General features: G+C 34.3%; 1 protein-coding gene across 4 annotated transcripts in view; it reads left to right on the forward strand.

Annotated features, from left to right (window-relative positions):
* Zip99C (Zinc transporter Zip99C) overlaps positions 1 to 19,864 on the forward strand; it is a 99,721-nt gene extending 79,857 nt beyond the window's left edge. For all 4 annotated transcript variants that reach the window (XM_089096294.1, XM_089096286.1, XM_089096304.1 and 1 more), the window contains 6 exons: positions 778 to 957; positions 7,261 to 7,368; positions 9,664 to 9,839; positions 13,071 to 13,246; positions 16,217 to 16,323; positions 18,349 to 19,864. In XM_089096294.1, the coding sequence (XP_088952420.1) occupies positions 831 to 957; positions 7,261 to 7,368; positions 9,664 to 9,839; positions 13,071 to 13,246; positions 16,217 to 16,323; positions 18,349 to 18,524 (870 nt within the window). In that variant the 5' untranslated portion in view covers positions 778 to 830 and the 3' untranslated portion in view covers positions 18,525 to 19,864. The remainder of the gene's footprint in view (positions 1 to 777; positions 958 to 7,260; positions 7,369 to 9,663; positions 9,840 to 13,070; positions 13,247 to 16,216; positions 16,324 to 18,348) is intronic.
* The last annotated feature ends 4,584 nt before the right edge of the window (positions 19,865 to 24,448 follow it).

A 24,448-nucleotide genomic window follows, 5' to 3' on the forward strand; every position in this document is an offset into this window, starting at 1 on the left:
CAGCGCTAACATCTCCCGTCAGCAAATAGTAAAGATAATTTTAGCCTGATTTTGTTTTGTTGCAGAAATTAATTAGGCATATCTCACGATTTTAAATCATTCTGTTGTTGTTTGATCCACGTGGAACTATTTATGAAAAATCTTTTTCGCATAAAAAAAACCTTGACTTTGGTATTCGTTCTTTTTATGAAGATCTGCCAAGCCTCAGGCAGAAATGGCTCAATTGGAAAAGGCACGAAAAAAGAATAAATTGTGGTTTTTGCATAAATGTTAATTAGTTATTAACCGCAATGCCTATTAACATTGTACGCAAGATATCAAGTGTATCAAGGCCCCACCAGGGGGATGTAATCTACCTCGTCACCCTCTCAAAGCAGGAAGTCTTCTACTAAAATATTTCCCACTTACATCCAACTTTGCTTTTTGAAAATGGTTGATGATTTTTGTACGGTGAACGTTCACGCTTTACAGTTTTTTCGCTTCTTCACATGGGTCCAATAATTGTAATGCAAATTGTGCAATGATAGTACCCTTTGAAGATTCAGCATTCTGGTTTCTAATCTCTGCTACTTTTTTCATCATATTTGCCTTTTGTTTATTTTACTACTGAACAACAATTTTTTTGTTTAAAAAAAAGCGACTGACTAATGGAAAGCTTACAAGATAAATCTGATAAGGGCAAAACTAAATACAAAGCAGCTATTGTTTCAAACTTGCTTCCAAAATATTCTCACTTCCATATAGATACCAATGATTTTTTCTTATGGATTTTTTTAGATAATGCCCTGTATTCAGTCTGAGATTTCATCTGTGTAGTAAGGAAGATCAAAATGGACGAAGAGTGCTATTACCAGCCTTGGATTTTCTCTATAGCTGCAAGTTTAATTGTTGGATTGAGTGGAGTTTTACCTATGCTAGTCATTCCAGTGGAAAGTGGAGTGAAATTGAAAAATCCTGGTGAATATTTCAAGTTTTTTCTAGTTTATTTTTTTTAAACAGAAGTTCAATTTTCTTCCAGTAAATAAGTTTTCTCAATTAAAAACGTTGATTTTACACCAAATTTTTATCAAAACTATGTTCGGCTATTTATGTGTTTCTTGTTTCTTATTATTAAGCTGAATTAGTGATAGGTATCTTCAACGTGGTTTGTCTGTAGTTCAGCAATTTTCTAGTTGAAAGAAAAAACAAGTCAAAACAAAACCATATGCCCTAAAGTTCTTGACAGAATGCAAATTTTCTCTTTTCATGGTTGCAGTGGTAGCAGCAACCTATGGAAGAACAAACCATGGTTCATAGTAACCAAAGCTCAAAAATGAATTTAAAAAAACTGTGTAGTGAGAAGAAATTAACATTTGTGGCTCACTTGGGAATGTAACTATTATCTGAGTAATCCTAGTAGTAAAAATTTGTTGCCAAAGCAAATTTATGGGAATTCGAAAAATAACCTGAAACTCCTTAAAATGGCGTTGGATCGAAACAAAAAGTTCATCATTGGAATCGCCATTGCCAAAATTCATATGCAGGAAACTTAAAGCCCACTGGTTTGAACAAAAAGGAAACGACTGTTTTCCTGGGGTGTCGTTTGGGGGAGAGTTCCCCCTCCAATAATTTGGAGGTAAAAATTATTATATACCCCATGCCCCTTGATTATCTGGATATGGACCCCTATTGCCCCCTCCCCCAATTAAAAAAGCTGGAGCTACGCCCCTGCTGTTTTCGATGGGCGGCACTGAGTCCAAAGATGTACTTATTTGTTTCAATCTGACGCCATTTTTGAGGGGGCTCGTACTTTTTTTTTTTTAATCTCCAGATTGGTTTTCAAAATAACATATTACTATTAAGATTAATCCAGATGATAGTTACCATTCCTTAGACAGTAGCTAAATGATAGGAGCCAATAGCTAAATTCGCTCTTTTTTTTCTCCTTCGTCAAGGCTAGCAGGGCACCGGGTCATCATGGAGAGCTGTTTAAAGGTTCATCTGAAAGGAATGTGCTATTTCTAGTGTCTTTTGTAATTAACCAAACTTTATATTTAAAATTTAATGCAGTTTTACACAAAGAACTGTATCCTCATTTACAAGTTGATATAACACATATATCTTTTGACACGAGATGATATATCATACGTAACATTTAAATATGAGTATGATGTCATATTTGACGTATTCTACTGTCTGACCCCCTTTGGTTTGTTCTTTACTAGATTCCAACATAGATTTGTAGATTCCTAGTTTTCCTGCGTGTGATATATGATTAAAAAATGTACGTTCTAGCTCAAAATTAAAAAAGGACATAGCCCTTGTTTTCGTAATTTTACTAGCGAATTGATGTGATATTTTTGTTAAAGTCGATTGTTTTTGTTTGCTTCTTTTTTTTGGGGGGGGGGATGGTTTTTCGACAAAATACATTTTTAAACTTATGTAAAGTTTTTCCGTGACACATAATTTTTTCTTTCCATAGACTGGAGAAGCCCCAGAGAGATGGAGGGGTTTGTTGGAGGGAGGGGTGTTCCTTTATCATTTAAGTATGGATGAATGCAAATTGTGAGATATTTCTGAATTAACCTTTAGTTGGAAGCAGATTTAGGAAGGATGAAGGGCTACGACTTGAATTGAGTTGGTCCCAGTTGACCTTGTATTTCACACTCTAATGGTTTTTACGACATGCAAGAAATCTTTTTTCTGTTTCGGAAAAATGTAATTGAACTTGAAGAGCTCTAAAGGAGACAGATTTCGGCTATTGAGTGCGTCGATTCCAATCAGTGTATTTAGTTTTGCGGAAATCCAAAGTCCGTTGTAGAAATGGTTATCAGCAAAAACAAATGAAATCGAAGCTCGGGCACGAGGAAAATGCGTGATAACTATGTTGGAAATAATAACTATATATAATGTTAATAACTATGTATTAAATGGACACAGTTTTTCTTAGGCAATAGGGAAAGGGGAGGGGGATCAGTCAAACTACATAACTAACTGAGAATATGATAAATTCTAGAATGACCTTGCATTATTTTTGTTTGTTTGAATGATCTTAAGGAAAACGAACATCAAAGTCTTATTAACTCCTGAAAGGATTAAGTAGTTTTCAGCCTTTTACTTCTAGACGGTTGAATTAAGTTCGACGTAAGAATTAACGTAGTCCGACGTCATAACAAAATTAATTTGAAACCTAATAGCTGAATCTAGGACTAACTTTCGCCCTAATTCTATAGAAGATAAGTAATCTGGACTAGAAAAGTGTGCAATACCGGTTGTGATAATGGCGATGAAAAAAAACTTTATATGAAAAGATAATTGAGAAATTTCTTGGCGTCGTAAATTTTCGAAAATAGAATTATATCAAAGATAAACAGAGTTGTACCTTATTTTGATTGAATTCTTGTAGTAACTTTACTCTAAAATTTGAAGTTTTTTTTTGTTTTTCTTTTCAATTCTATTGTGAAACAACGCTACAGCTTGCCCTGTTTTTATTATTTTTTCTCTTCTATATTTATCATCGGTCTTCAGCTCAGTGGCTATAGGAGAGGGATTTTTTTTTCGGCAGAAGATGGTGAAGGCTCCCTTTAAGTTTGTAAAATATCTAGTACTACCTCAGAAGTAGAATCTGAAGTATCTTTCCAGTCTAAAAAAAGTGTAAAGAATAAACGAAACAAAACTACTTCGAAAGTAAGCGAATTCGAAAGTAAGCTTCCTAGGTACTTTTTTTATTTCAGGCTCATGTAAAACATGAAATAATTTTTTCAATATTGAAGATTTTGTGTCTCTTTGGGGTTTCTAAGAAAAAATTACCAAAAAGTCAATATGGAAATCCTAACTTCTAAGGTTTGAACCCATAAGCGGAGTAAAACGAGTCTCTCTGTGGTCTGACTCACAGTCAGAGGGAAGGATGGGAATGGTCCCTAATCTTCTCCATACAAATCTACTAGAAGGATTTCTGTCCAGACTTGATCTCTTATTCAGCACTGGCCATCAGAAGACGGGGAGGGTAGACCTTTTTTAATCAGAAAATTCACCTAAAGAATTGTCAGATCTTGACCGCAGGAGGTAGTAAGTTAAAGGAAGTGTTGTAGTTATATCTATTGCAGGCTTATATGCTATACGGACTCTCTCTCTCTCTGTGTGGGTTTGGGAAGGGGGTATGTAGGTCCCTAAATTTAGTCGTTAGAATATCTAGCAAAAGAGGTCGTTGGATTTCTTCTTATACTTTTAGGGATGTTACAAATAAACACCCCGGTTCTGCCTCGAGATGTCCAGATATAATCCATCATCCCTACGAGATAGGGAAAGGAGCTTTTTAAATTTTGACTTCCGAAGATCTAGCAATAGGGATGTGCCGATTTTTTTTATTTATTTTTTGTTTATTTTTTTTTTTTTTTTTTTTTTTTTTTTTTTACGGGATGCAAGAATAAGTCTCGTAGCTCATCCTTAACCTTTGTGGTGAAAATATCTTTAAATTCATATGGTCGTGACCTTTAGCAGAAGGGGCTGCTAGATTTCAACCAATCGTGTTTGGAAGTAAAAGTAAGTGCCCTGCGCTGTTTGGGTATCCATACCCATTCTGATCTTTGTGTGCAGAGGGTGTTAGTAAGACTAACCAACAAATATTGTGATTTGTAAAAGTAATTTTCCGAGTTCGGTTTTATTAGAAGTTTACGCATTAACCAATCTATTTAGGGGGAGGGTTCCTTTAGTCCTCAGTTTTATAGATTCTGAGCAAGTGCCTGATTCAGCTGATAGAAGAGCATTCGCGAAAGTCTTATCTTTGTATGGTATACCAGACAAATGCATTGAAGTGATTAGTTTACATGTACGAGAATAACACTGCTGCGGTTACGGTAGGAAATGAGGTTAGTAGCTGGTTTCATATTAAATCAGGAGTTAAGAAAGGCTGCGTTCTATCCCCATTTATATGGATCATTCTGATGGACTGGCAATGGGAGACTACGGAATCAAATGAAGAAGTAAAACTTTCTTGGACTTTGATTATGCTGATGATTTCAGTATCTTAGATGAAAGTATGAGCAAAATAAATGAACTTTTATAGGTTTTGTAAGTTCAGGGTGCTAGAATAGGTTTAAAAAATAATATAAAGAATCTAAGTCGCTGAGGCTAGAAATAATTGAAGTTGAAAAGGTGGCCTTAATTAACGAAAATATTGATCAAGTGGACAGCTTCACTTACCTAGGGAATATTATTAGTAAAGACTGTTGGTGATGTGAAGATGTAAAAGTAGAATAGCCAAAAAGTAAAAAGTAGAATTGTAAAAGTAGAGTAGAAAGCAACAGGGGTCAAGTATGTTTCTAAAGCATAGGTGCTCTTAAAGACGGTGGAAGATTCGCTAGATGTTTTCAAGAGAAATTGTCTATAGATTGTTTTGGTTGCTCGCGTGACTGACCGTATTTCAAACAGTAGGCTGTACGAAAAGTGTGGTTTAATCCTGCTTTCTAGGGCTCTAATGGGAGAAAGGGTGAGATGGCTAGGGTACGTTCTGCGGGTGGAGGATGACAAATTGCCAAATATTGTCCTTTTCGGTCAACCGTCCAGGGCTAAACAAAAAGCAGGCCAACTTCGGTTGTGGTGGAAGGATGTCGTAAGGAAAGATTTAAATAAAATGAAAACTTCCTGAGATGGTGTAAAGAAGGAGGCTTTGAATAGATTTTGATGGACAAGGAGCGTGCGTAGCTGTGTTGGCCTCAGGTTCTTGATGCTAATGGTGAGTTGTTAGTAGTAGAATATACTACCAAAAAGTATACTGTAATGAGATAGTATTGTAAGAGAAAATTATACACTCAGAAAACCCCACCATAGATTTAATGTAAGTTTTTTTTGGCATTTGAAATGATTTTTTTTTTGTGACCTTAGGATGTGTTGTAGATGACATGATTTTTAATGCATAGAAAGGAGAGAGCACTTTCTAATGTTTTGTTTACTGAATGACAGACATTAATTCATTCGGTAAGAACACAAAGAAACAAGTAATTGTTCATGTGCGCATTACATCGATTTAGGCAAAGAACATTATTTGTTTTTGATTAGTAAATCCCGTTGCCAACTTGAAACTTTATCTGTATGTTTGATGTAGAGATTTAGCAATGCATACATGGCATAGAATTATATTTATTTACTCCTAGCTTTAGCTGTGGTTAATGGAGTTTTTTGTAAAATTCGTAATCTTTGTGCAAGAGTGATTTCTCTTGTTCTTTCAATAGCCAATAGTTTATTTGTAACTAACAGCAGAACCCGTCGGACCGCAGACAGGAAAAAGATTAATACTCTCTTGTGAGGATTGGAAGCCGATTCAATCGGGTTATACAATGGTGGAATAATAGCTTTAAGTACATATTTTATAACATCACAGATTGACGATTATTCAGAATAAGCGATTGGCTGTGAGTTACTGATATTACCATTGACTATTGTATTGAATATACAATAATCAAGGCATGACAAGACTACTCTGTTGAGTATCACTAATTTGACAGGCATGTAAAAGTCTCCCTGAAGGCTTATATGGATATGTCCTCTGATGGAAGAGTCTGCTTAATCTGATTGTTGAACTTATTCTTGCACATTGAACTCCCAAAACCGCGAAAATTCATTTTTTTACTGTCATTTTTATCTAGAACACTCAAATTTCCTGAATAATCTTAAATCTGTGAATAATACCTTCCCATTTGATACAATGTTTTCCCATTGCCCTTGCCGTGTTTCTTAGGGCAAAGTTTATCGAAATAATCTATTCAAACGGGGATAGGGCACAACTATGTTTAACCCTGATTCCACACTCAATCAACTACTAAATTCGCCAATATAAACTTTATGATGTCAAACTAAGTGCTTTTCCATGTTTATTTCGATTCAGTTTAATGATTATGAAGAACTCTTATATCAATTTTGAAAATGGGAGCTATTGCGCCGCAACTGACCCCTAAGGCTAAGGAAACTATTACATAGTCGAATATTGAATTGTAGAGTTCCTCCCAGCAAAGGCAAAACAGTCCTCGAAGCAAGAATTAACGTCAGAGACTCAACCATAAAGCTGTTCGATAAATACTTCTCCCCTTTTTCATTGCTCCCCTTTTCATTGCTCGTTTGCTATATTTATTTTCCGTTTGCTCCCCTTTATCTCCCCTCTTCTCGTTTATCTACCATTTTTCATTGCTTGTTTGCTATATTTTGCAGATATATAGGGATAGTTGTTAGGGATCTAGCTAATACGGTAATGTACCTTATTTTTGAACTTAAATTATTTCTTTTCAGGTAATAATAGCCGCAAGATGAGGCGGCTATTAAGTTTTGCTGTAGGTGGGCTACTGGGAGATGTGTTTCTTCATTTGCTCCCAGAAGCTTGGGAAAAAGCCCAATACCGTAAGTGTCATTTGGTTATTTCCTTTTGCTCATCTGTTATTTTTGGAGAGACACTTGTGTGGTAGTCTCATCGTGGGTGGGAAGATACAAGTGGGGGTAAAGATGATTCTGTAGTTGTTTTTTTTTTCCTTGCCATGAGTTGCATAAGCATCTGTTAAAGTATGATAAGCAAACTTTATATAACACGAGGAAAGCAAAAGTTCGAGGTATTTTCGTTCTATGAATAACTGCATGGATATAAAGAAAAGCTGGATAAAGATGAAGCCTATGTCATCTGCAGCTCTGAAGAGTGTACATACGCATTGCGCAGATGCCTGGGACGTGGATGAGTTGATATCCGTTGATCCGTTGATCATCTTTTTTAATGACGTCGCTCTATCCCACTCCGTATGTATGTCATGGAAAAGTGCCTTTTTCATGAGAATTGCTTGAAAATTTGCTCAGTAGGCCTTTATTTCTACATTAGTCAAACAGTTCTTTGTAACAGAATGTAAGTGAGAAGTGACTCGTCCCAATGGTAACTGAAACTGTAAAAAAAAAGAATTTCCGTACTAATTAATGCGTCAAAAAAAAATAGTTTTTTACTCTTATTTCAAATATATAAAATTCATTAAGTTTAATGTTACCCATCAAAAGCTACGAGCCTGAGAAATCTGTCTGATTTTTGGAAAATGGGGAAAAAGTCTAGCGATATGAATGAAAATCACACAACCACATCCAGCATATCAGACAATCCTACTGTAGAAGTTTCAAGCTCCTATTTACAAAAATGCGGAATTTTGTATTTTTCGCCAGAAGAAAGCCCAGGGATGCTTCTTTATTTGTTTGTTTGTTGAGTTTTGTTTTTCTCGGAGATGATGATATCGTATATTAATAATAATTCAAGAAGATGGGGAGAAGGCTCGTTCGAACAAAAATCAGACTCTAGTTCCCTTTTTAAGAGACCAAAAAGATTGGATGGCAGCTCATCCCCTCCCATACCCTTTTCCTCCTAAAAACCACCCCATCAAAATTTGGAGATAGCCATTTGGTTCAGTAAAGTTGAAAGGACCCCCTTGGGAAAGGGCTGTAAGATTTGCAATTGGTCGATTGTTTACATAAAAAAATTTTCACTGGGAAATATACGGAAATTTCCCTCTTTTTGGGCGGGGGGCATTTATGCGGGAGAATTTGTCTTGGATCGAAAGTTGGAGGAGGGGAATTTTCCAGTGGAAAATTATGGCAAATTAATTAATTAATTATGGCAAAATAGGAAAAGAGACAAACATTAATAAATTCACTCTGCCAAAATATTAAAATAGAGAAAAATCAGCAAATCGATTTAAAAGAAATAATATTCTCACAACTTAAAAACAAAAATTCGATCCATTGGAACACAACTAATTGAACTATAATATTACATTGCCTAAAATATATGTAGACCGGCTATTTCAGTCTCTCAATTACTCAATGTGTCCATTCCAACCTTGCAGCAATTTTCAAGTCTGTCCAGAGCACTCAGATATACATCATGACGCAAATTCCAAACAAAAAGATTGCATTTCTGCTGTATTAATTGACAATGATAGACAATGTCATCTGTTACAGAAGAAATGGAATCTTTCACTTCATACACAATTTGAGGATTTTTACTCTCACAAACCTTGTTCTTAAGTACCGCCACAAACCTTTTCTTGGTCTATCAAGAACATTCTTCCAGTAACGTCTTTGCTGGACAATGCACTCCACGCCGTAACGTCAAGTAGGTTGAGTTGGGACTCAATAGTAAAATGTTGGTTCTTATCACTCCGATACAAGGAGTAATGCCTGTTCACATGTCCCGGCAATTTAAAGCTCATTATCTTTTTTCCTTTAGTTTATATATATATATATATATATATATATATATATATATATATATATATATATATATATATATATATATATATATATATATTTGAGTGCGCTATTTATAAGCTAGATAATTTTTCTTGTAATAAATTTAATTCCATTGACTGTAAAAGTGAAATAGATAATGAACTATCTATTTTGACCCTGCTTTTGGCCCACCCTGCATATATAGCCTTTTTCGTCACTTTAAATGCCTAACCTTGTACAGTTTTCCACTAATATCTTCAACTTTGACTCAGAGAAAAACTATCAATATTTTCTTTGTGGTGTCTTATATCTATGGTGTTGTTGATTAATCTTTCAGATTCGTCAATAATGCTGGACTCGAATTTGAGTCTGTACTTTCTTCTGTATCTATGAATATATGCTATATTGCTATTTTTTTATTATTATTTTTTTTTACAGGTCAAAATGGTGGGTACGAAATACTTTTTTGGGTCCTTGTTGGACTAACAGCCTTTGGCATTATTGAAAAAATGCTGTCTTCCACTGAAAATATGCATGATTCGAAGAAAATTGACGAGGATGTAAGTGTAAATAATAACAGCGGTGAAAAACTGGCAGTTGATACAATTTCCAAGGTTTGTCTGTTTTTTCTCTCTCTAAATTTCCAAAAATTTTCATTAAAATATAATTAAAGCTTATTAGTAAAACCTAACTGCCTGGTCATTTTTAGTTCGGACTCTTTGTTTTCGGCCTTTTTACTGGAGTAATATATTGTCTGACAAATTATCGCTGTGTAATGTGTATTTTTACCCTTTAAATTGAGTCAAACAGGGAAGGAGCTTTTTAAAAAGTGATCAGCGTACATATTAGATTAGTGTTCTCTAAACCTATTAATCTAAGTTCAATAACAAAGAGATAGTTTGCCACTTTTCTAATTTTCACTGTGCGTGACACAAGTTAGTTTTTTTTACTTATTAGTAAAGTATTTTACTTACTAATTAGGGAAATTCCGATGCGTTCGTAAATGTATGTTTCCAACGTTCATACCGTTGAAAATTCGTGGTTCCTCGTATAAGCTTTTCGGGATGTCCTATAAGCATGCTCGTGTATGCTAAAATGCGCGTATGCTACCCTTAAACAAGAACAGTTCAGTTAGTTATTCACGGTAGGTATACGAGGTTAAAGAGTTAGAAATAAAGTTCAAATGAGTCCAATAAGGCCCTAAGCTATTGAAGTGTCTCGTTATGTGTTCGTTCTTTTCTCGTTATTTCAGTTTTGCTGTGTATATGCTGCAATATGTGTTATATATTAATTTCTGGACCTAACTAAAGGGTGTCTTAAGTCACCTGCGTATGGGTAAATCATATTAAATGGTAATTCATACTAAGCAAAAATGAGCAAACCATGCTATTTTGGTAAACAGGTTATGAGTGAATGAACACATTACTCCTTACATCATAGGATGTCTGTTTTATAAAACATTCTATTCTCCCTGTACATAGGGTTTTAACAAATTATTTTTTTTTCTTAAATGTTTATTTAAACTGTCCAGAGACATTAAAAGAGTGAACCCTAAGGCTGTGACTTATTTTGCTTCTCTGGGGAATATGAAGCTAGTAAAAAAGTACTTGAAGTTCAAAATTTGTGTAAATAATATGTATCTATGTATGTATAAATTTATTGCCCATCATAAATGTAAAATACAACACTGATGAAGTATAAAGAAAGAAAAGGGAAAGAAAGAAATAAACTCTGACAAATACAAACAAAACCAAAACAAAGAAGAACTGATAGTAAAAAAATAGAAAAATAAAAAAAATACAAAGAAGGGCAATTATATGTAAGAACAAACACATTATCAACGAAGGAAAATTTCAGAGGTGCTTTCACCAATAATCTGCCTCCGATATCTCTCATTTCTTTTCTATACCGCGGACACTGGACTAGCTGCTCCATACCTCGAAGATAGGGAGCTAACCTGACAAGTATGTGTCCAATAAGAGAGTCATTCATACTCCTGCCATTTACCCGTGCCCCAGCCATTTAAACATTTGCCTCTCAATTACTTGGACTATCTGTCTTGGCTTTTCTCTGTCTACAATTACCCAGCCCAGTCTTGATGCAACCTATTGCCCAAAATACTTGATAAATTCAATTCACATTATCAGTGAAGTAGTAAGAAGAGACCAAAATGGTGTAAGGGCGAGTAGATGCGGAGCAGCAAATGCATTATAAACGCTAGCTAAAATACGGCGGTTAAATTTAAACTTTAACGCAACTAGTAAACCATATGCATTCCTACATTTTCTGGCAAAAAAAAATCTTTCAAAAGTTGACGCGTGGGGCGAAGATTTGACCCTATCGATACACCAAGATGTATCAGTGCATTTTGTGCTGTAATAACATGTTCACCTAACTGAACATTTGTCAGGCAATCTGAACGGTGATTGAACACCAGGAACTCAGTCTTACTCTCATTAAATCGAAGACCAATGCGTTTATACTCCCTATCGAGAATTCAAAAATTTTCCTCAATTCCAAAGGCTCTTCTACTAGCATCAACGATGTCATCAGCATAGTTGTCTGTCTAATACCCTTTTATACTGGAATTGAAGGAGTGAGTTCCACCGTGCGAGGTGAGATGGTGACCTTAACTCTGGCATTTAGCTTTTTATACATATCACGTATCGATTTGATGACAGAAATATCAACTCCACTCTTATAAGCAGTCAATAAGATGTGCGGATGTATACCCGTGTTGAAGAACACTTATCAGATATCTTGTCAATAATTAGTAACTCAAAAACTTTGCACAAAACCGGTGACACCGTAATTGGCCCAAAAGAAAAATATTGGTCCGAGGGCTATCCCCATTTTAATACCGGGGTTATTTCTCCAGTACTGAACAAATCAGGAACTATACCCCAATAGAATATCATCTGAGAGAGTAAGGTCAGATGCTCAGTCAGGAGAGGGGACCCACATCTTAGATGCTTTGCACAGAGGCCGTCAACACCACAAGAAATTTTTTTTTTTTTTTTAGCTTAGAAATGTACTCAGCAGCAATAAGAAGTAACAATCGAGTAACAATAAGACCGATCTCATCAATTCATTGGCCTAAGCAACCATCAAGATATCTTTCCTGCCTTTGCTATTGATTTGACAATAGTTGATTTGACATTTGATTTGAAATTAAACGGGGTGTTAGAGAGCACACTTACGTCCTGCTGCCATAGAAATTAAAAATCGTCGCAAGGTTTCACTTCAAACAAAGTACAACCTGCCTACCTTCTTGCTAAAAATTTGGCAGTATGATGGACGAGCGGGGGAAGGGTGCCAATTACAAACTGTGGCTCTTCAATCGTATAAAATCCTTACGTGATTAGGGTCTGTATAAATGCAATATACAAGGCCATATCCAGGGGGCTAGGGGGTTGGATCCCCCCTCCAAATGTTGGTCCAACTCGTAAAAATGTAAAAAATGAATATAAGCCAATTTTTTATGCGCTTTTATCAGGCTCTGAAAATTCACTTATAAAGTAACCACATAACTGGTCAACGGTAATTTTGAAAGCATTATAGGCTTTTGAATTACCTCTTTTGAGCACTTTCCACGCGAAATTCTGCGAAATTTCGATACGAAATACAATAAGATGTAAACAAACTAATATTGGAGCCACACAATCTGTTCACTCACTTAACTCACTGTCTTTTTTTATGAAGACTCATTAAAATTTCTGTTTTATTTCACTGTTATTTTACATATAAGGCGTGCATTGGTTGTGCGTCCCATCTTCATCTATTTTTCTTTTTCTTTTTTGTTCCTTTATCTGAGACATAAAGTAATATTGGCTCTTTTTTTTTAGAAAGCTCGTGTTGCTGGCTATTTGAACCTCGTGGCGAACAGCATTGATAACTTTACTCATGGATTGGCTGTTGGAGGTAGTTTTCTCGTGTCAACCCGTGTAGGCTGCTTAACAACTCTAGCTATACTTCTCCATGAAGTCCCACATGAAGTTGCGGACTTTGCAATTCTCTTAAGGTATCCAAACTTTTCAATAGAAATGATTATAGCCTATTTTAAATTTCTCACCCTACCTTTCATTTCTGACAACCATATTATTATAGGATCCGGTGCATTCCCTCGTAAAATCCCCCTCCAAGTGAAAAATCCCATCCTCCCTCCCCCTGACGATTTCTCCCTTGAAAATCTTCCTCTAGTACAAAAATGAGCAGTCAAAGGGAACTTAAGACAATTAAATGGAATGAAAAAATTAAGGGATTATGGAGATTATACCTATATTCCAAATTACATGTAAAATATATGGTGTATAATCAAACAGTTCGCTGTAAAGATTGATTCGGGTCAATACTAATCAAATTTCTCAAAAAAAGGAATTTTTAAAACAAATAAAATGTCAAAAGAATTATTTTCTTTTTGGGTTGATTCCAAATATATAAAGTTCATTAAGTGTAATGTTACACATTAATTTCCACGATCCTCAGAAAATTTCCCTGATTTTTGGAAAATAGGAAACATCCTATAGAGGCAAGTGATAATAATGAAAATCACACCATTAGGTGCAGCACATTATTCTTACTGTGGAGGTTTCAAGCTCCTCTATACAAAAATGCAGAATTATCTATTTTTTCCAGAAGAAAGATGGCGGTATGTTTTTGTTATGCAGTAGCAATGTTATTGCAATTTCCTAAAGCAGATTGCTAAAGAATTTTTTTGTCGGCCAACGGTCTAGGGCCGAATCCAGTGGGTAGTCCCCAAATGGGGTGGGAGGGGGTATAAAGAGAGGGGCTTCGAATAGATTGGGATAGAGGAGAAGCAGCTTAACTGCGTTGATCTCATGTGGATCTCTACTGCAGTGAGTTGTTTTCAGTAGTAAAAGTAATTAACAGCAATGTTACCCAAATCAGTCGGTGAAATCCATTGCCCCTCCGTCCAAACATTTCGGCTAGTGATGCCTCGGGTTTGATACTAGAACTCGGGAAGTAATTACTCGTAGTTCTTTGTCCCAGGCTGTTATCTCCGTGCACTTCCACCATAGGACAACTCTTTTACAGTTACCTTTATTTTACCCTGTTATGATAACTCGGCCACCCCGACAACATATAAAAAAGAATTAAAATAAATAAAAATGTAAAAATAAACACTATAATATATTATACACTGTACATTCTGCCTGTATATTGGAATATAGGTAGAATATTCCAAAGCTCCTTCCTTTCATGATTATATTTATTTGTCATACTTTGTTTTTGGGGACTCAATTTTGTTTGCAGTGGGGAATTTTTTTTCCCCTACAAACAAAATTTTGTTTGTAGGGAATACGCTTGGCACCACCAATATAATAGGATTGTGTAAATAAATTTCCTTTGAACAGCTTGGATGGGTTGACCTACAAAGCGTTTTTAAAATAAAAATAGCCGCATTTTACCCATATTACTGCGTTCACACATATGCTCTCAAAACACTGGTGGAAAACTCTGCTGAGTCCTTAAAATTTGTGAGGGGGCTCCGAGAAGAGTGCTTAAAAGAAATTATAAGCAGCTTGATATTTAGAAATGGACTTGATGGGCTATAAGAAATCGGAAAGGAGCAGGCCCAGATTTACCAATAGACCCACTAGGCCCGGGCCTCGGGACGCACAATGCCAGGGGGCCCGATAGATTATCATTGAGTGATTTTTTTTTCTTAACAAAAAGTGGACTGATACGATCTACCGTCAAAGTGCAAGGTGCACTTCGCTGCCGCACTGCCCACTCACAGGAAGGTGATTTTAAAACAACACAGGAATTTCGTGGCCGCTTAAAAAATGTCAGATGTCTCCCAAGAATGGTAGCTGAGAGTTTGGTCTCACCTGTTTCTTTAGTCTCTTTCATTACTTTTGGCTCATCAGTTGCGTTCTGTTTAGTGCTTCCACTATCCCCGAATTTTCGGAGATTTCCCCGAAAATTCGCAAAAACGGAGCGGCAAAACCAGTTGGGCCTTGAAGCATCAAATATTTAAATCTGGCCCTGGAAAACAGTGACTACTGTGTGTGTTAAAGCTTGCTGTAACTCCCATTGGTTTATTTTTGTGACGTCTTTTCTTTAGCCAGTCACATAATTCCTCTTGTTAAAGTCCGATAATGAATCCACATAACTCGATTTTTTAATCCGTTGTTGTAATTATTTATTGTTGCTATGTCAAATTTTGAGCCAGTAAAAAGAGCACCCCCCCCCCCCCACCTCTTTTTTGTAGAGCATATTTAGCCAGTAAAAAATAACTAAAAGCTATTGAATTAGAACATCTTTTGCAAGTAAGCTCTTTATTTTTCTGCGGCTGTATTTAGTGACACGGATTTGATGTGTCATTACCTCAAGGAAACAAACCAAATGATAGGAGGCTTTGAACTGTAAAAATATGACTAAATAGGAAAATTTGGAAATATATTAACAGTTTTTGATCAAAATTGGTGCCGAGATGCCGTCTGGAAGGTGCCGTTTGAAGTATTCATGTCCCCACGCATTGATATTTCGGGGGTACTCAGTAAGTGGTCGAATCAGCTGACTAAAAGTTACATCCTCCAGGGGATCAGTTAGAATCATAGTAGGTAAAAAGAATATGTCATTTCGGGCGCGTTTTTGATCTTAAATATAATAATTTGCATGCTAATGCTGAAAAAGAAGAAAAAAGAAAATTTGTGAAAAGACTGTTTAGGTCCAATATAGTTTTTCATCTTAGTGCAATTTGCTTTTGAAATATTTTCCTGAACATCGGAAAAATAATGAATTAAAGTATCCACATCTATTGAACAGAAATGCAACATAATTACGATTTGTATGAATTCAACTTTAGTTTTTCGGAGAATACATAGTAAGTAGTCAAATCCGCTTTTATTGATTCCACTTTTCCCTTCCACTTTTACTGATTCTACTTTTCTATTACAGTTTACTGATATTGTTGATTTACTGATATGCCTTTTTTAGTTATAATTCTTTTTATTTTTCTCTTTAGGTCCGGTTTCACACGGTGGGAAGCAGCTCAAGCACAGTTCTCGACAGCTTTGATTGGTTTAGCTGGATCCCTCACAGCTCTAGGAGTTGACTCGGGGGATAAATTAGGTATAAGAATTCTTCTTAGTTTTAGTTGGTTCGGAGTCGCAATCATAAACATCAAATGATATCAAATGAAAATGATATCAAATATATATATATATATATATATATATATATATATATATATATATATATATATATATATATATATATATATATATATATATATATATATATATATATATTTATTTATTTATTTATATATATATATATATATATATATATATATATATATATATATATATATATATATATATATATATATATATATATGTATCCTACCTCTTCTGGAAATTAAAAATTTAAGAAAGGATAATTGTGTAAAAATTAAATTTTAGAGCTGAAATCTCTTACTGTCATCAGAAGAAAGGATTTTTTTTGCTAGTTTTATTGTAAATTCGATGCAGATAATAAAAATAGCACCCACCTCTACTTTTAGCTTCTTTCCTCTGAATTAAGCTTTAAAATCGTCATAAATTAATTAAAAAGTGGCAAGGGAATTTTTTTTAAAGTAATATGTACCTTGGCATTGTTCCAAAGCACCAAAAATCACCGCTAATAAAGAAAAAAAATAATTTGGTGAACCATTAGTAAGATTTTAAAATTTCAATTTTCGGGTAACATGTCTTATAATAAACTATGCATCTCCAGGTTCAAGTGAGCACATTTATCACTAACTTTTATGGAAGGCTAGTCGAAAGAGACATAGCACGTTTTTGTAGACCTGAATTTTAAAACAGATTTTTTTTTTTTTATGAATTATTTATTACACTGTATTTTCTCTCATTTAATAGGCTAATCGTAGACATTTCTTCCTTTTTAGTATCTTTTGTGTATTTTATTTCAGAAAGATGCAGATCGCTGGAATTATATGCGTGTGTCTGTCTCGGAATTGTGGCTTTACTATTAATTCTTTTATTCTTTTTCGCAATAATTTTCAGTCAAATTTTTAGTTTGTCAAATCCCAACACAGAGTAACATGTCCACCTTTCTATAATTGAAATGGGGAGAATTATCAGTCAAATCAGAATGACACATGGTAAATGTGAAAAATGTATGAAATCAGGTGGGAATCGTAGAAATCTATATGTAGGGATTTTCCCTACGTCCCCCCCCCCCAATCTGTCTTGACGGTGTTGATAGGATTATCCAGAGTAGACCTACACGCCTGATTCTATTAGAAAATAATCCCCGAAATTTGGTGAAAAACTAAATGGTAAAAGAAGGAAAAGAAAAAAAAAGGAAAAAATTGAGTGTATATGTGTGTGCATTCGTGTATGTATGTTTCTATTTTACTAAATTTTTTTTTTTTAGTTTCTGCTTATTTTAGTGAAACCGATATCCCCATATGTTGATTTGTCTATACATGCGCATGTATTCGCCTATGTGTGGGTTTTTGTATTTTTATATGTGACCTAACTGCCACTCTTTAGTTCTTTTTTATTTCAGTCAACAAGTTCTGTAAAGTTTAAACAATGTTCTTTTTTTTGTTTAATTCAATGCAGTTTTATGTCAGCTGTTTTTTATGGAAAATTCTTATTATATGCTAAAAAAAATTTTTGCATTTAGTAGGCTGCTTATTTTACCGTATCTATTCTACAAGCTACTGACTTATTAAAACGATTTTTGTTTTCATCAGGCTGTTTCGTGTTTATGTGTGCATGCACGCATGTTTGTATCATTTGTCTGTTTGCACCCATGTATGCACCTTAGTATATTTTGGGGTGGACCCGCTTCAACGATTTTTTTTTAAGCAGAGAAAAGGTCTAGCTGACCGTTTTTTTTCATTTTGTTCACCTTTCTTTTCTTGAATAGATATTTCAAATAAAAAGTATACCGCGAGGCGGCCATAAACTGCCTAAGAATATTAGGAATCAGTTCTACACTGTAGAATGCACTTGGCTCTGTTGCCGATATTTAATATTTCATTCTTATACCTGCAGTTTTTTACGACCATTTTGTTATGACTTTTTTTTATACCGGGTGCCTGAACTTTGAAATTTATGTTATTTATATCAATTTTTTTTTCAGGCGAAAGAACAGCTTGGATTCTGCCATTTACAGCTGGTGGATTTTTGAACATAGCTTTATTTAACGTTCTGCCAGAATTGATTGAAACAATTCATCCTAAGACTGTTATCTCAGACGTATCTAGTTTTATTTCAGGTTTAAGTGTGATGGCAGCTGTGTCCTATTTTGTAGAATAGTGTAATCTAGTTTAAATTTTTTTTGTTTTTTTTTATGTGTGAAAATTCTTTATTAATCAATGAAAACATAACGATGTATTGTACGCATCATACAAAAAACAAAACAAAAAAAAACAAGTACTCCCATGTCAATTTATTTACAAGAAGTCACGATTCATAATTTGTCGCTCTTTTTTCTTGGTCGAGTCAGTGTTCGAGTACAACTGGCAGTGTCGTGAATTCTGTCATTTTCCCAGGCTTTTGTTCGCATGGCTAATCGCATCGACTGGGTTTTCAATTTGCCCGCGGGCTTCTTATCAACTTTTTCCAGTGATAATTTTTCTTTGTGTTTTTTCACTCTTTCGAGGCGTAATCTTTCTTGCATAATTTTGATCTTTTCTCTGGTCGAAATGGCTTTGAAATCATTACAAAACGGTGACCAAATGCAGAAAAAATCTTTGGGGTCCAATTCCCCTTGTTTGGCAGGATATGTATAATATTTGGTAATGTGTTTTTAAGTCACGCATTATCAATAAAAAGAAATAGGGTAAAGTAAAGGAATCTCGACAAAACACAAATACTGACACTTAATTAACAATATCTTTAATTGATATTAACATGGTATATATGTTCAAGTATACAGTGTTACCAGATGCCTGATAAGAGATAGCATAATCGTTTAAGCGAAAATGTGCCGATGTCAGTAATTTCCTAATCCAGAATATGCCAAAGCACAATTTTTCAAACAATTTCCTCTTAGAAATGCACTAATTTGCAGAGTTCAATGCACAGCCACCTCAGAAAGGTGCCCAAATAACACAAATTCTGTGCCCCGTTCAAGAATATTGATCTTAGGTACACCTTCTTCAGTCATTAGGTCATTAACAGAATTCACAAAAGCGCCCCAATAGCACAAATTCTGTGCCCCATTCGAGATCTTAGAGAACCTTTTTCAGTCATTAGGAGATCAGCAGAGTTTGGAATAATGCATCTATTTATGGATTTGGCCTCAAATCTATTTTGAAGTTTAGCTCGTTTTTGGGTATAAAATTGCTTTTCCGCCTGCTATTACTTAAAAGTGCATCGAAGTAAGAAAAAGAGCTGATGAAACATTTTATAATTCATATTTGAATTTGAAAATACACGTTAAATAAAAGCTTAAACTAGTAATGTTGGAATAGTAAAATCTTCGTTGAAATTGACTTTCATTACCCTACTAAAAACTGATGTAAATAGCATATGAAGAAAAGTATTTTTGTGTGTATTTTAAAAAAGGCATACTTCATGAAGTATTTTTATTGCATAAAAGCTATTGTACGAAGCATTTTTTAGATTGTTTCAAATATATTTTCTAACTAGTATTTTTGTTCAGTTGTCTTACTTCTGGAGTTGATATTACCTGCTTATACGGTAGATTGTAAGTTATTTCTGACAAATTTTTGGAATTTTATTTTTTTAACTTTGTTTCTTGTTGAAGTGTGTACGCTGTTTCTTATGTGACATCTATTGGGAGCAGTTTATTTTTAATAGTTATTTAGCGTAAAGTGATTTAGAAATTTGTGAATAGTTCCACATATAAATGTATAGTCAACCAAAATATGTGAAAAACTAGTTAATTATAATTTTCAATATTTGCACTTATGAGGTACATCACGCAAAATACCTTAAAGGGACTAGTCAAAATTAAATAACCATTGGAACAAATGCAGCTTTCTAAATTTCTTTTTTTTTTTTTTTTTTTTTTTTTTTTTTTTTTTTTTTTTTTAGATATATCAAAAAAAAATATAATATTGAAAAAATAAAAAATCCTTTTCTAATGCATATTTTAAATTAGTCTTCTTTTCTTTCTTATATCCAGCGGTATTGGGTCCTCCTTTCTGCGTTTCCTCTTTTTTTTCGTTTTCGAATAATAGGTTACTGATACTTCACCTAATGGATAGAATCAAACCGGTTGTTGTTTCCTTTTCCTACTCCTGAAAGAAAAAATAATCAATCCTGTTTCTTTCTTCTTCTTTTTTATCTAAGACTCCTTGCTTATTTGCAATCTAATTTGTCCCTATTTCTCTATTATTCCTTCACTTTACTACCTATCTATCTTACCTCTTACTCGACGTTCCATAGCTTTCCACTTTTATAATTCCTCACATACATAATTTGTTCTATCCTAGTACATTTTATCTACCTTTTTCCTAAAAACTTTTTTTTTCATTCATACGATTCTCCATCCATTAAATTACCATACAACAATTTCAAAATTCTCAGTCGAGCTACCCACGGCGGCAAGGGGCTGTTCCCATTCATTAGACCTATAACATATAACATTAAAATACCAATTTACAATGCATATACGTTTTTATTTGTATTAGGAATATTTGTATTAGTTTAAGCATAGCCGAATTACTTCCTCCCAGGGTCGAGTTCTCATCCTCCCTGTCTTTATTTTATATTTTAAAAATATCTCCTGAATTCATATTAGATAATATATTTTTCTAGATAGAAGACTGTTTTTTTTGGGAGGGGGGGGGGCAAGCTTGGCAATTCAATTTTTAAATCAAGTCAGTTTGTACTGATATCTTGCCTTGACACGACATCCCAGAGCAATTGCAAATATCAGAAAAGTTTCCTCTCATCTGAAGTTCATACATATGTTTTAATCAGATGTTGTATGTGGTACTACGCAAAGAATAAGTTGGTGGGTATAACAACTTAATGCTTTCAAACATCGCTGGATTGTAGAATAGTCTCCTTTAATTTAATTGGCATGGTATATTCACCTCGTTTTTATCTCATTTCCTTAAAACCAGTAGCATCAAAAGGTTTGGGTTGAAAGCCTCTTTAATCTCCATTTTATATTGCATTTTGTTTTTATCTTCTTTCTGCTTAATTTTTTTTTTAAGGTTTAATATTCCCCTGCAAGGTTTTTATATATTATATTCCTCCGGTCCTTTGTTTTTTTCTGTCCTTAGAGAACTGAAATCCAGCCTTATCCATCTGAAACTGTAGTTTGCGGTTGCGAAAACAAATGCGAAAAAAGGAAAATTTTTCTTGTTACCACGCAGGTCCAGACTATTCAATCGGACAGTCTAAGTAATATCATAATTCGGGCCCGGCGAACGATCACCTGAGACTAATGAATCCAATTATATAAATATATGGATATTTCAGGGCAAGTTAAGAGTTTCAGTTACAAAGAATAAGCTGCAACTTGCTGCAACAGCATGTTGTAAAATTACATGTCAACAAGGAACGTAAGCTTTGAGTTATGGTCATACTAGAGTGAGGACCTTGCCTTTTTTTTTAAATGGAACGTTTTGAAATGTTTGTCTCGGGATGTTAAAAAGAAAATTGTATGTAAACTATCTTTTAGAGGCACGTTGGCAGGGGGGGGGGCGGGCCAGCCGCTCTCTCCTCCCAAAATATTTATTCCAACTATCAACTTTTTGTACAAATACCTCCCCCCCCCCCTCTCTCTAAAAAAAAAAAATTCAACAACAGATCCCTGTGTACGCGTCTCGTTTAATGCATAAATATTCATGACAAAAATTTCCCTGTCCCTCAGAAATTGAGGATGGTCTGAATCAAACTGTCCAAAAATTTTTAATGCATTATTTTGTTTTTCAAAGATTGTCTTCCCCTTGTTTCGCCAGAATTTTTGGTAAACTCACTTTAGTCGCTTTTGGCAAGCTGAAGGCTATGAAGTCGGTCGTAAAGAAGCTTCGTAAAAATTTTGAAGTTTGAAGTTTTTGAAAAATTTTGAAGTTGAAGTCGAAATTTGAAAAACTTTGAAGTTTGAAAATTTTTGAACTAATTATGAGTAAGGTATTTCTGATTTCATTCTGTATTTTGTCATGGTAATAAAGCAAGTGTAGGCTGTGAATCAATTTCGATAGCGAACAACGTACTACTTAATTCATTGTGCCTCTTAACTGCCTCCATTTTAGATTTTGTCATGGAGTGTATTATTTTTGTTATCCGAAATAAACGCAAGCAATTTTTTAAGGAATTCTGTGTTCTTTTGTTTTGACTTAGATGTCAGCAAGGGTGAGAAAAAGTTCTGTCTTAGGAAAAGGAACGTTTTTCTAGGAATTCAAGAAGAAAGCAAAAGAAAAAATTAGATGAAGAAAAAACAAAAAGAAAATAACGAGAACAAAGCCAAAATAGGGAAAACGAATACAGCCGAACTGACAATCAGCCTAAGATTAAAGCTGTAAAACAGAAATTGAGATAAATTTTGCGCAAAAACACTTTGAATTAGTTGTAATTTGTTTTTTTTTTATTAACAAATGGGTCACAAAAAAACAACAACATAGAAATCTCCATATAATACTAACAATATCAAAATAGATCCAGACGCATATTAGCGTGTTTGGGATGACCTGAAAAAAAGGAACACTTCAACTACTTATACACTAATACACTTCCTCGGGGGAATAAAACTTTCTGACTCCTCCTCCCCACCCCGACTAAACAATTAATCAATATTCTAAAGATAATAAATTTTTTTACAGGGAATTAAAAGGAATCCCACACTCAAATTCTATGATTCATCATGCTTCCTTTCATATACCGACACTCATCTCAATCAACACACAAATCAATTTCTCTTTTAACATTCAAAAGCCGATACTCACTCCCAAATCAATCACTCAATCCATGTCTACAATACTGGTAAAAACAAATACATAGTAAAGAAGCACTTACCTTGTACATTTAATTCCGCCGGAAGCCTGTTCAAGACTTCAGGACCAATATACCTAATAGAAAATTTACATCTTGTAGTAATTGGAACCGGCGTTCTAACTAATTCAACAATTCTAGTTTCATATAACTATGTTCCGTTTCTTTATAGTTCCGAAAAACATGCAGGTAACAAATTAGAAAAAAATTTGTACATAAACAAATTTACATAAAATTTAACCAAACCAAAAAATTGTAAAATTTTGAATTGGTGATACCTCGATCTTACCGAATTCTGGGACAAGTCATTGGTCAAAACTCTTACAGCTTTATTTTGTAGCACACGGAGCGGATACAAATGGCTAGTGAACGTCGACGACCAAACTGTAACACAGTACAGCAAATATGGATGAAAAGGAGAAAAATATAACATTCTAATAACCTTTTTGGGTAAAAAATTTTTCAGCTTCCGCAGAGTTCCAACATTTTTCGCTCAAACACCTAACTTTTCAGATTCGTCATAGTGTATACAGTAACAAAATAATCTTGATGGATCACAAGTCTAAGGAAATTTAAGAGATGAATCATACAGTCAAATGGATAATGCAGGTAGTATCAAATGGTTCATGGTAACGAACTGTAAGTAAGGAGTGACTTGGCTCAATAGTAACCAAAACTCTTAAAAACTGAATTTTAGATACATCAAAAGAATTGGGTTTTTATGCTGATTAATTTAAAAAAAAAACTTTCCACGTAATAATTTTTTCAAAGAAAAGTAAAGAGCTACATTAAACAAAAAGATTAGAAATAAATTCAAAAATAAAGTTTCCCAGTGTAAAACTACAACAAATCACCATCAATAAATAAATGAAACACAAAACGAACAAAAATTACAATATATAACCAAGTTAAACTCAAAACGAGCAGAAACTAAGAGGAGCAGGGGTGACTGCAAATTATGTTCTTGCCTTCAGACGGCTGGGGGGGGGGGGCGTCAGCCCTAATCATCTTTGTTTTTGCTTCTTTTGATTTTGACTCAGTTATTTATAGAAATTTCTTTTCGTTTTGGGGTTTCATTTTGTATATTGATGACTATTTTTTGGTAGTTTTACGCTTGGAAAATTGTTTGACTTTCTTTCAGATCATTTTTGGTTTAATGTAGCTCTTTAATTTTCTTTGAACAACCTATTTAGTGAAAACTTTTTTCAAATTATTTTCTGCTTTTTTTTATTGGCAGGCTTTATCATTGGAAAACAAAAGAATATTTT

This window comes from Artemia sp. Qi Xiang Cuo, chromosome 1, assembly GCF_049724085.1.
Source record: "Artemia sp. Qi Xiang Cuo chromosome 1, ASM4972408v1, whole genome shotgun sequence".
NCBI lineage: Eukaryota > Metazoa > Arthropoda > Branchiopoda > Anostraca > Artemiidae > Artemia > Artemia sp. Qi Xiang Cuo.